At 37.7% G+C, this 12,536-nt stretch overlaps 1 protein-coding gene and 1 pseudogene across 1 annotated transcript; both read right to left on the reverse strand.

Annotated features, from left to right (window-relative positions):
* Positions 1 to 2,020: 2,020 nt before the first annotated feature.
* LOC141781532 (uncharacterized) lies at positions 2,021 to 9,505 on the reverse strand (annotated as a pseudogene).
* LOC141781533 (interferon-induced very large GTPase 1-like) lies at positions 8,902 to 12,536 on the reverse strand. Its single transcript, XM_074657354.1, has 2 exons — positions 12,507 to 12,536; positions 8,902 to 11,773 (listed from the first exon to the last, which is right to left on the reverse strand). The coding sequence occupies exons 1-2, from the start codon at positions 12,534 to 12,536 to the stop codon at positions 10,181 to 10,183; spliced, it is 1,623 nt and encodes a 540-aa protein (XP_074513455.1). The 3' UTR covers positions 8,902 to 10,180.

The following is a 12,536-nucleotide window of genomic DNA, read 5'->3' on the forward strand; positions in this document are numbered from 1 at the left end:
AAACGTGAAAGTGAAAGTAAGACTGCCTCAACACATGATTTACCCGAAACCACGTGACTTCAGGGAAAGTGGTGTATAGGTTCATGGTGGAAACAGTCAAAGCACAAATAACTGTCAACACTGAACACAACAAAATGTAGTAGCCTCTCTAACAATGTATGTTTATTCACAGCTCTATGGAGCTGAGAAACTCTGCATGCACATTACATGTAAATCAGCAGTGGTGGAATGTAACTAAGTACATGTCATTTTCTCAAGTACTGTACTGTAAAATATATTTTTGATAATACCAGTTTGGTCAGAAGATATATTTATATTTATATATACTTTAAACTTGAAACTTAAACTTTATGACATTTTGTCATATACATACAGCTACATACATGAAATTTGACCTCTGGATTTAACCCATCCTAAGCATTTAGGGGCAGTGAGCTGCTGTAAAGCACCCAGGGAGCAACTTGGGGTTTAGTGTCTCACTCAAGGACACTTCGACAATAATATAATATAATATAATATATTATATATATATAATATCAGGCAGTATAGTTTCTAAATGAAGGGCGAGAATCTTCACATCCACGTTTAAGAGTGAAATTGGTCGATAAGAATACAGCAATATAGATCTTTTTCTTTCTTAAGTAATAAAGAGATCTGGGCTTCACGCAATGTTTGTGGAAGGATTCCAGTCTCAAGCGATTCATGGTACAAACTTAAAAGACGCCGTTCTACATTTACAGAAAGCTTTTTATAGAATTCGATGGGAAAACCGTCCTTACCGGGGCTTTATCCACTCTGCATACCTATGATTGCTTTGTTGATCTATTCTTATGTATTGGGCTGTCCAAAATTTCCACTTTATCAATAGCACTGACCTTAGGTGCAGGAACAATTTTTTAAAAACCCATGGAGATCTTCAGGGTTAAAACTTTCTTCAGAGGAATAAAGTGAAACGTAAAATGCCTGATTTATTTCTTGAGGGTCACGAGTGAGTCCATTACTGACATTAATGTCTGAGATTAATGGAGATACAGAGGACTTGGTGAACCAGAGCATACTGGGTTTGTCACCATACTCATAACAAGCGTGTCTAGATTTCAAAAGCATCTACAGTTTTACAGCGTTTGAAAAAAAAAAAGTTTTCGTCCCCATTTGTCACTTTGACACAAAAACATGGAAAAATAGGTTCCAGGTTGAAAAACACAAAAGTTACCCTTTAACAGTTGTTTGAGGAACTTTAATATAGATTTAACTTTAAAAAATTTCGGAGCAGGCCTTTATTACATCAGCCATATCATTTTTGATAAAAAAAAACTGATAAAAGCTTGATAAACAGTACTATATACATGTTACAGGTGCAGTGATCACATAGACTTCAGAGGAATATCAGCTGTAATTGTACAACTATCTTAGTTTTTATCACACCATTATTCCTGATTACAGTTCATTTATTCACAATTATCACGGTGGTTATAAATCTTTGTTCATCAAATTTCAGGTTCAGCTTGACGCCTCGGACATTTGAACCTGAACATCTGTATTTATGTAAAATGTATTTTGCTGTTGAACATCATGATTATGTAGTGAGTGATTATGTACAGTGTATATACAGTATATTCAGTCAACTGTTGTGAGTATGATTAATGCAGGTGGGATATATTTCACTGACTTTTAAATCTTTGTTAAAACTAAAAAGTCATTATTAATAGTTTGTGTTGAAAATAATCCATTTTGTGGTGTTAAACTCACTCAATGACTTCTATCTTTAGAAAAGTTTAAATAATCTATCAAATTATCCAGGGTCAAGATCAGCATCAAGCATCCATCCTGCAGAAACTGAATACAGAACGGGATCTGGTAGTTAGTCAATGACGCCCTCATGTGGCTGCATGTTAGAAGAGGAGGGATGTTTCTGTGGAGGAACAACAGAATATCACACTGTTCAGCCTCTCTGGCTTGAACCCAGAACTCAGGTCACTGGACGGTTTCTGCGGTTTTATTGGATTAATGAAGTCACTGCTTTTTTTTCCAGAAAGACTTTCAGCATCTAGACTTTGATCTCTTCCTCCTCTTCAGAAAAGGCACACGGTGTTTTACGGCTTTGGGAAAAAGCAGGCGAGGTGGTGTCGCTGCTCATCCTCCTTCCCTGTGTAAAGGACCCGCCACCGTAATGGCGAGACAGCACGTCAGCTGCCCTCTGGAACCTTTCTGCCTCAATCGCAGGCTCGGCTCTCAGAGGAGACCCAGTGCACTCATCCGGCGTCCTCAGTGACCTCCTCTCCTCCTCTTGCTCTGCCCAGTTGGAGCTACCAGAGCGCCCCCTGTTGTTCATGTTCCTGCTGAATGACCCACTACCCATGGAAGGGTTGGGTGAAGTCGTCTCTGTTAGTGAGCTGTCGTCCTCTTCTTCCTCTTCCTCTCCTTCTTCTTCCTCACCTGCTGCCTGGCTGTGATTGGACATCTGGAGGCAGCTGGGGTTGTCAATCAAGTTCAGTACCTCAGTATAAGGGAGGGGCCAAGGTCTACAGTGAACGAGGTGAGGGAGTCTGAACGTGTCAGCATGAAGCCACCGCTGTCTGGTAGAGACCCTTTCCGGACGTCTCCATCCTGAAACTGTCTGTCAAGGCGAGAGAGGCGGGGCAGAGTGACAAATCCTGACTGCAGACCTGCAAACAGACAGAAGAGGAAAACACACTGAAGTCACTGAAATGATCTGAACTAATAACAACATAAATAAAACATCTAGAGACATTCTTAACCTTGAACCAGAATAATCTCAATGTAAGTATGTTACAAAGAATGTTTAAGTGCATAGTTGGATATTGGAGTGAAGTCATTGAATTTGCTCTATGGAGCTGAGAAACTCTGCATGCACATTACCTGTAAATCAGAAGTGGTGTCAATGCCATTTACTCAAGTAGTGTACTTAAGTACAAGTTTGAAGTACTTGTACTTTACTTGAGTATTTCCATTTTATGTAACTTTATACTTTTACTCCACTACATCTCAGAAGCAAATATTTTACTTTTTACTCTACTACACTTATTTGACAGTATTAATTACATTTTATTAAATACTATGAAGATTCAGATTCTCAATACAAATAATAAACCAACTAATACATTTTGATGTATTATTAAGTATATAAAGTAGCTCCACATTTACCAGCTGCAACATTAAAGTATCAATAAATACAATCCTATAATATATATTATTCTGCATGATGAGGACTTTTACTTTCGGTACTTTAAGTATATTTTGATGCTAATACTTTTGTACTTTTACTTAAGTAACATTTAGAATGCACTCTACTCAAACACTGCCAAGCACATACTGCTGTCAACTCTGAACACTTGTTATTTGCAGAGCAAGAGCTGCAACAACAGTTCATGTTTTGTTTTTTTAGAAAGGCATAAAGTATTTACCAAAGTTAGTCCAAAAAAGGACAGAGACGTTGATTCAGTCTCAAGTTTTTGGTTTTAATTTAAACTGCTCCTGATGATAGTTTTTTCAAAAACAATAAGACAACAACAAATAATGACTGTAATAAATAAACAAATAAATATAAAAAAAATAATATTATAAAATGTATAATTAATTAAAAAAACAAAACAGAAATGGTTGTAAAATAACTTTGTGTACACAAATAAATGGTGGTTAAAGTTGTATTCAATAAAGACTCATAATAACAAGGTTAAGCTGGGCTCAGACTACAGGAGTTTCAAGCTTCTCCTGTAGTCTGAATAATGATTCTTACATCCCACAGGAGATGTAAGACAAGGGGAGTAAAGAAGGGTGGTTTAGTCAGTTTGAGGAGCACTGGACAGCTGGAGGCAATACAATCTGCCTCTGCTTTTGAGAGGGAAAGTGTAGGAGACGAGACACCAAAAATAGCCAGCAGGGGGCATGAATGAACTGTTCTACCGAGACAGGAGAATTTGCTGCATGACCAGAACATGTGAGCATGACTGGCTGGTTGGGGTTGATTTTCAGTGGTTGCATGCAGAGCTCACCTCAGGAAACAGTTTTGACAGTTTTTAATTTGTCCAGTGACTACAGTGTAGTGTTTTATATTGCATTTCAACCACTCAAAGCGCTTTACACTACATGTCAGCATTCACCCATTCACACACACATTCATACACTGATGGCAGAGGCTGACATGCAAAGTGCCAACCTGCCCATCAGGATCTAATCTGAATAAAGTACAATGCTAAAGACTATCTGAAATGTTTCCCAGTCAGCTTTAAAAGACATAAGACTGAAATGTATCTTCTGTATAGGCTTATTACATATGATAGAAATTATGCCATTAAGAGATGAAGTGTGCTCTAAAATACAATCACAGAGGGTACAGCAGGGACCTGAAGGAGCATTTTTTGCACGAATTCTCAAATTTGTAAGTAGCGAAAGAAATAGTTTTTAGATCATTTAAATTTTTCACAGAGATCGCAAAATAAAACAAAAAATTTCGGAATGGAGATCAGCAAATGACTTAAAGGCCATGTTGTGCCAGTCAACAAAGGTTTTGTCCAGCAGAGAGGGTTTAATTTAGGGATTTCAATGAATTGGAGATTTTAAGGAGAAAAGAGTCCAGCCAAAGTGATGTCTAACCTCTAACCAGATTTTGATACATGAAAGGGACTCAAGTGTGTACCAAGATAGTGTATCTGCTCCTGGGTCCTCGTAGAGCCGGGGCAGAATTGGGCGTCTGTTAGCAGCCAGTAATACACCAAAAGGTTTGGAGCTGACATCCCTCCTCCCTTTTTTTTTAGTATTGGAGTGTTTTCATTGAAAGTCAAAGCGACTTACGGTTCCAGTTAAAGGATGAAATAATATTGCTTCATTTATTTTACACTGAAAGGATATTATTGTGTCTTCTATTAATGGAAAACTCGTTCCCCTGCTATTTGCTTATCAGCCAGACAAAGGCGTGGAGGATGCTAAACTTTTTACACTGGACACTGTGTATAAGCATCTAGAAAAACCTGGAGCTCATGCAAGACTTTTATTTGCAGACTTTTCCTCTGCTTTTAACAAAATGCAGCCTCACATCTTGAATGAGAGACTTGCCTCTTATTTTAATCTCCCAGACCAGCTTCTCATGCTGATTCAAAATGTTCTTACTGTGAAGGTCCAGCAGGTTTTCGTGAATGGACAAATGTCCAAAATATCCGTATAAAACACAGGTTCACCTCAGGGTGGTGTGTTGTCACCCCTCCTATTTATCATGTACACCGACGGCTGCAGGTCTTCTCAGGAGAACAGGCTTCTTGTTTTTCTGATGACACTGTCCTCTTATCTTTACTTCAAGGCTCAGAGTCTGATCATGGTCCTGCATTACCTGAGATTGTTAAATGGTGCGATGATAATTATCTTCACCTCAATGTTTCCAAAACAAAGGAAATGATCATTGACTTCAGACACAATACTGAACACAAAGTTAGTGTCATACACGGTGAAGATGTTCAGATTGAGGAGTCGTATAAATACCTTGGAACTGTGTTTGATTGTAAACTTAGGCTTCATATTAATACGGAGTCTATCGTCAAACGAGGTCAACAGAAAGTCTTTGTTGAGGAAGCTGAACTCTTTTAATGTCAGTGAGAGGATCTTAAGTAACTTTTATTGTTCTTTTATCGAAAGTCTTTTAACCTTTTCTTTTATTTGTTGGTTCAGTGGCTTAACCATTAAGGACAAGAACAGCCTGTAAAGCATTGTTAAGGTTTGCTCCAAGATTACTGGAGTCCAACAAAGAGACCTGTGTTCCCTCTGGGAGAATCAGGTGGTAAAGAAGGCAAAGAATATTATCAGCCAACCTCTTCATGTTCTGTCTCACGACTTCTCATTGATGCCTTCAGGCCGCCGTTATCAAGCACCTCTGAGGAGAACTAACCGTTACTTCAAATCTTTTCTTCCTTCTGCTATCAGGTTATTAAACTCAGACGGTAGTCATTTCATGTGAGACTTTTATGATAAATCATGTAACAATGTCTATTATCTATTTGTTTTCTCTTTTTATCCATTTTATTATTATATTGTATTAACTTATCTGCTGTCCTTCACTGACCTCTCTTTGTCAGTTTTATTGATGTGTGCTTGACATAACCTTTTGGATGTTGTCCGTGTGTTTATGATGGGTAAGCTGTAAATGAATTGCCCTTCTTGGGATCAATAAAAATGTCTGAATCTGAATCTGAATCTGAATAGATAAGTACATTTCAGGAGGATATTCATCTGTATGGAATTAATATGACCTGCAACTGACAGTGGTAGACCTAATGACATCCAGCGGTTTAGACTGCACTTCACCTGGTCCATAAGAGTAAGAGAGTTAGCTGCAAAGAGATTATAACATTTATTAGTTACATTAATGCCTAGTAAGTAAATAGGTGAGTCATTTTTATAGGAAGTGAGGCAAAGGGATATTTACGCGCTGCCTCGTTGATCGGAAATAATTCACTTTTCTGCAAATTTAGTTTATATAGCTTGTCGGGACGGAGGCTAAATAACGCTGCAAATTTAGGCAGAATTTTGGCAAGGGAAAACTGGCATGGCCATTTTCAAAGGGGTCCCTTGACCTCTGACCTCAAGATATCTAAAGGAAAATGGATTCTATGGGTACCCACGAGTCTCCCCTTTACAGACATGCCATGATTATGCTAATCCCATTCAGGTTTTATCATAATGTTCTAAGCCCTTAGTCACTTTCAAAATTTATTTGAATCAATTCATTAATTCATGTTTATTTCTGATTTATGACTAGCTCAACTTGACACACAGTGCTGAGCTGCATCTCAAATTAATCTTCAGTTAGCTTTCAGATGATGAGAACCACTTTTATGTGACATCTACTGCTGACCTGCTATCTATCTGCTTATCGATCTGCTTACCCTGATATTCTTACCCTAACCCTTACCAATCTCACTCCTCATGCCTAAGCCTAACCAACCTAACCACTGAAGGCATCGAGTACTAGCGAGATTGTCTGTCTGTTATCAGATATTGTTAGCGCTATATATAAATCTATCTAGAGCCTAATTTGGATGGGAAAAAATTCATAGGTGACGAGGGAACATAGGCCTGACCCCCATTGGTTCCAGACCAATCATAGCTTACCATCTTCTTCCTTTGTTTTACAAAGGAGCTCTATTTCCCCTAAACCTTGTGACTTGGAGGAAAACAACAATTGTTCCCCCTTGCAGCACCAACAGCATCATTCTTCTTTTGCTTAGCCATATTTACAGTCGTGCATGGAGGAGCCTCTGTGCTCCTATTGGTCAACATTTGGAACGTGAATGTGAAAGGATATTAAAAACAAAAAAGGATGAATTGACTATGAATAAAACTAACATGAACTTTTGATCACAGGACTAAGACTAAATCTAAAAATATTTGACAAAATTAACATTATTTGTGATTTTGGGTTACATAAATAAAATGCACTTGATTTAGTATGTGGCAGATCTTAGACATATTTTGAGATTGGGTCAAGAGAAAATCTGGTCTTCTCATAATGCTCATTAATGACAGACGAGGCATAAACTCCATTGACTGATTTATTACAGAAAAAGAAAATATCCCATTTTTTTCCATGAAGACTGATATTTCTGTTAGTAATTATGAATATCAATATACTGTAGCAATGACAAGAGTCTAATAAATCAAATAACAAAAACAATTCCAATATTGGCAGTAGTAATAAGTAACTGTAATAAGATAATTTAAAAAGAGATAATATAAGTAATAAGTATAAAAATTGTTGAATACTCCAAGAAATTCAGAAAGATAAAGCATTGTTCATCAAATTCTTGAAGAAAAAAACATACAAAATAGTACGATGAAAATTTTTTTGTAAAAATGATTTTCAGATGAGTTGGACAACAAATAGCTAAATGGTTAACAATAAAAAAAAATCCATTCTGTCTTTTTTACATAATGTCAACTTCTCACAACTCTTTCCCTTTTCGTGTAACTCAACACGTCTCAAATACAAGTTTCATGCATTTTCATAATCAACACTTCATTAATTCAATGTCAGGACATCAACCTTATAACTAATTCTTAATCTATTGAAAAATTATTTCAAAACCCCTCAAAAGATAGTTTACAAAAAATACAATTAGAGATATTTACATACAACTTTAATCAAAATTACAAAACTTGTGTTGCCTGTTATGATGCATTTTAATGAGATCTGTATTATAGGAAAAAAAAGTGAAAATTAAAATTACAACCAATTATGGCTGCCATTTCTTATTTTGAATGAATTAAACTATGTACACGTCTGTCAACATGCCTCAGCTTAACATCCTACATCTTTATTTGCTCTTTAAACTGTGAGAAGAACATTTCATGCATCTTGTATTTAAAATACACATCTTTGGATGAATGAAGAATATATTTCTCAGAACTCATTTTGCACCTTGATCAACTTTTTTTTAGAAAAGCAAACAACTTACAGTTTCATGTCATTTCTGTTTGATGAGATTTTCACATAAAAGTAAAAACGTAAAAACAAAAGTCAAATCATATCTTACATTCCCGTTTTTAGAGGAATGAAAATGTCTCCATAATATCTGAAAACCTAGAGACTTCTTCATTCCTTCTTTTAAAAAAGTTCCTTTAAATATTCAAGTTAACAAAAAAACATGCATCTTAATCATCTTGTAAAATAATAATAAAATAAATGGCTAACAAACACGTCATTTGTAATTACACATGTTCTCCTTTGCTTTAGGTCATTTTCAGGAATGATTACTACTTAATGTTTTACTGCAACTCAATCTTTCTATACATCAAATAATTAAAATACTATGATTAAATTATAAACAGGTACTGTTTCAGTCATTTTTGAAAGGATTCATCCTCATCATATATATTGTTGCACTCCTTCAATCAAATCAAAAAATGATTTCTTTTGAACAGTTAAAGACACTTTGGGCTTCTGTCACTTTGAGTAGAGCTTGGTTGTTTCTGGTTCACTCACAGGTTGTACATTTCACCCAGACTATCAATAGCTTCCTGTTTACTGTGGTCTCTCCACTCACTGGGAATTTCTCCTCTGCCCTGGAATTTTAATTTATAATGGTCTTCCAGTTGCTTTTGAAATCGACATACAAACCATTTCCAGTATGTCAGCTTAGACGCATCAGGAGTAATCTGCCATGTAGCATACTTCTCTCCAGCAATTTGATACAGTTTATAAGGAATGCGTTCATCTGAATCATGAGGCGGACGAAATCTTCTATCACTTGCAACTAATGTTGGGCAGAAATTGGTGACCAGTTCCACTGTGCCTCTAGTGTGCCATCCATTGATCCCAGCAGGTCGATGAAATGGGACATTGTGTTTGTCAGGACTGTGATCTTCCAGTGTGTTGATACAAACAGCTGCATAGAATGGACAAGTTACCCAGCAGCAGAGACAGTGGACAGAGATCAATGAGGATTTGATCAGACTTCATCCTGAATTCCTTCATCTTATCCAATGAGAGGCTGCTCATCTTCTTTATGATGGATGCAAAACCTTTCTCTATCTCTTCTTTAAGAAAGTCAAAACTGTTTATGTCACTGAAGTACCTTCATGGCAACAATTTTCATTCACAGAAATCCTCATTAAACAATGCACTTGAAATGATTATTAATATATTATAGATTTTATGACTGACTAAATTCTCCGGGGTCGATATTTTTCTTGTGCACTCTTGTTTGAAGTGTTGCATTTTTGTGTGCCTGTCTAATCGCGTGTAGTTTGTAATGATTCATTGACTGTCCACATGGATCACTCAGACAAATTCACCTGTCCATGATCAAATTAACAAAAGTCTTTGAATATTGTTTTACAGGAATCTGATGAATGAATAACCACGTGAAAACAACTATCAGCCATTAGCTGGGTTGTGGTTGTGTTGGCTCACTCACAGATTGTACATTTTATCCAGACTTTGAATAGCTTCTTCCTTAGTGTGTTTTTTCCACTCGCTGGGAATTTCTCCTCTGCCCTGGAATTTTGACTCATAGTGGTCTTCCAGTTGCTTCTTAAATCGACACAGAAACCATGTCCAATATTTCAGCTTGGACTCATCATAGGTAATTCTCCAGTTAGCAAAACGTGGGCCAGCAGTTCGGTACCGTTTGAAGGGAATTGACTTTTCTGACTCATCACCAAGGCAAAAAACTTAATCACTTGCAACTAATGTTGTGCAGAAATCAACACACAGATCTTTTGTGTTTTTCCAGGATGTACCTTTGACTGCATAACATCGATGAAAAGGTACGCTGTGGTCAACAGGACTGTGATCTTCCAGTGTGTTGGTACAAACAGCTGCACAGAATGGACACTCTACCCAGCAGCAGTTACACAGCTGATCAATGAGGATTTGATCAGGCTTCATCATGAATTCCTTCATCTTATCCAATGAGAGGCTGCTCATCTCCTTTATGATGGATTCAAGACCTTTCCCTATCTCTTCTTTGAGAAAGTCAAATCTGTTTATGTCACTGAAGTTTTCATAACAGATGGTGTCGAATGTTAGCTTATTTTTGAGCAAACTGGAAAATTCCTCCATCCACATGTCCAGGTCTCCTTTTTTTACTTCTTTCTTTTCTTCTTCCTTCTGCATTCCTTCCTCTTTTACTTTTTCCTTGTTCTTCTTTTTGACTTCCTCTGTTGCAGTAAATAAAGCTTGACTCACAAGATTTTTGATGTCTTCAACATTTTTCTGGAGTATGTTCTGGGCTTTATCTTTGTTGTCTGTGTAGATATATTTCTGTACTTCCTCTCTTATAAATTCCTCCGCTTGGCTCCTTGGGTGTCGAATGTAGGTGATAAAACCATCAAAGTCCTCTTTCTCTGCGAGCGACTTCAACACGTGTTTCTCCAAGTTCAGCCTGTTCCCACTGAATGCTGGGAAACTGCACATCATCACTCCAGCGAGATCAATGGCAGTCTTGTTACAGACGGCTTTAACAGTGGAACTCTTCAGTTTCTCAGAGATCAGTTCTCCAAGCACAACAGCAGACGAGTTTCCTTTGCAGAAGCTGCTGAAAATGTTGTAATATTGCATTTTCTTGCTTTCTACATAAGTGAGTGCATCGTTGTTCTCTTTGAATTTCTTGTGGGACTCTGAAAGCCAACTCCCTGCTCTGTGAAACACATACAGTATGAGATCAACTGTAAACTCCTTCTTCAGAGCATATTTCCCCTTTGATTCAAATTCAGTCACCTTTTCTTTCACATGGTTGGCCACTTCCTGCAAGAAAGTTGATTTGTAGCCTCTTGTAGCTACAGGTTTGCTCTTGATTGCATCAAGGGACTGTTTTTCAACATCATCAATGAAGGATCTGATCAGTTGCTGTTCTTCATTCTGAAAATACCCCTTAAAGGTATATGTTGCTTTTGTCACGGTTTCTGAGACGCGGTCAAGGATAGTTTTTTCTGTGTTACTCAGATCTTGGTGCTTGCTGAGAGATACATAATGAACGTAATCTCCAACCTCTGATATTTTTTTGAATCTGCCACTGCTTTCACATTCAGCTATGAGAGACCATTCAAACCCAATCTCCTGAAGGATAATTGACTGATCTTGTTCATAGTTGATGTCCTCAATAGGTTTTATGCCTGCAGTTAGTTCACGAACCAAGCCACTCCAAACAGAGTTGAAGTGCTTTTTAAGTTCCTTTTCATCTTTTTCCTTGTCCTTTAACTGATGAGCGAGCTCTTTGCTCTTTTGTAGCAGCTTGTTCTCAAACTCTTTCTCCTCATCATCTAGCTGTAACGATGGCTACTGTAATGATGGCTACTGTAATGATGGCTACTGTAACGTTAGCTGCTGTAACGTTGGCTGCTGTAACGTTGGCTACTGTAACGATGGCTACTGTAATGATGGCTGCTGTAACGTTGGCTGCTGTAACGTTGGCTACTGTAACGATGGCTACTGTAACGCTGGCTGCTGTAACGTTGGCTGCTGTAACGTTGGCTACTGTAACGATGGCTACTGTAACGCTGGCTGCTGTAACGTTGGCTGCTGTAACGTTGGCTACTGTAACGATGGCTACTGTAATGATGGCTACTGTAACGTTAGCTGCTGTAACGTTGGCTACTGTAACGCTGGCTACTGTAACGTTAGCTGCTGTAACGTTGGCTACTGTAACGCTGGCTACTGTAACGTTAGCTGCTGCAACGATGGCTACTGTAACGTTAGCTGCTGTTAGTAGGTGGAATAACACATTTCTCTTGTTCAGGAACGTTAAAACGCCGTAAACGACTTACCTTTATTATACTTTGCACCAGTTTCTCACTCAGATGTGTCTTAGCATGCATAAAAAGCACAATATCTTTATAAAATCGCTAGGATTAGTCGCAATGATCTTAATTTCTGGATCCACTGACAAGCTCCTATGTTTACTTTCCTTCGTCACTTCCGGGCAACGAAGCGGAAGTTCTTCTTCTTCTGCTTCTTTGAGGTTTATTGGCGGTTGACAAACAACGATTTGGTGCATTACCGCCACCAGCTGGTCTGGAGTGTGGATCAT

This window comes from Sebastes fasciatus, chromosome 13, assembly GCF_043250625.1.
Source record: "Sebastes fasciatus isolate fSebFas1 chromosome 13, fSebFas1.pri, whole genome shotgun sequence".
NCBI lineage: Eukaryota > Metazoa > Chordata > Actinopteri > Perciformes > Sebastidae > Sebastes > Sebastes fasciatus.

Bases quoted from the DNA above. Each gene is read 5' to 3' on its own strand.
- LOC141781533 (XM_074657354.1), bottom strand. From the start codon at position 12,536: ATGATCCACACTCCAGACCAGCTGGTGGCG. The intron at 11,774-12,506 runs GTAATGCACCAA...CCATCGTTACAG, and splicing joins CTCCAGACCAGCTGGTGGCG to CTAGATGATGAGGAGAAAGA.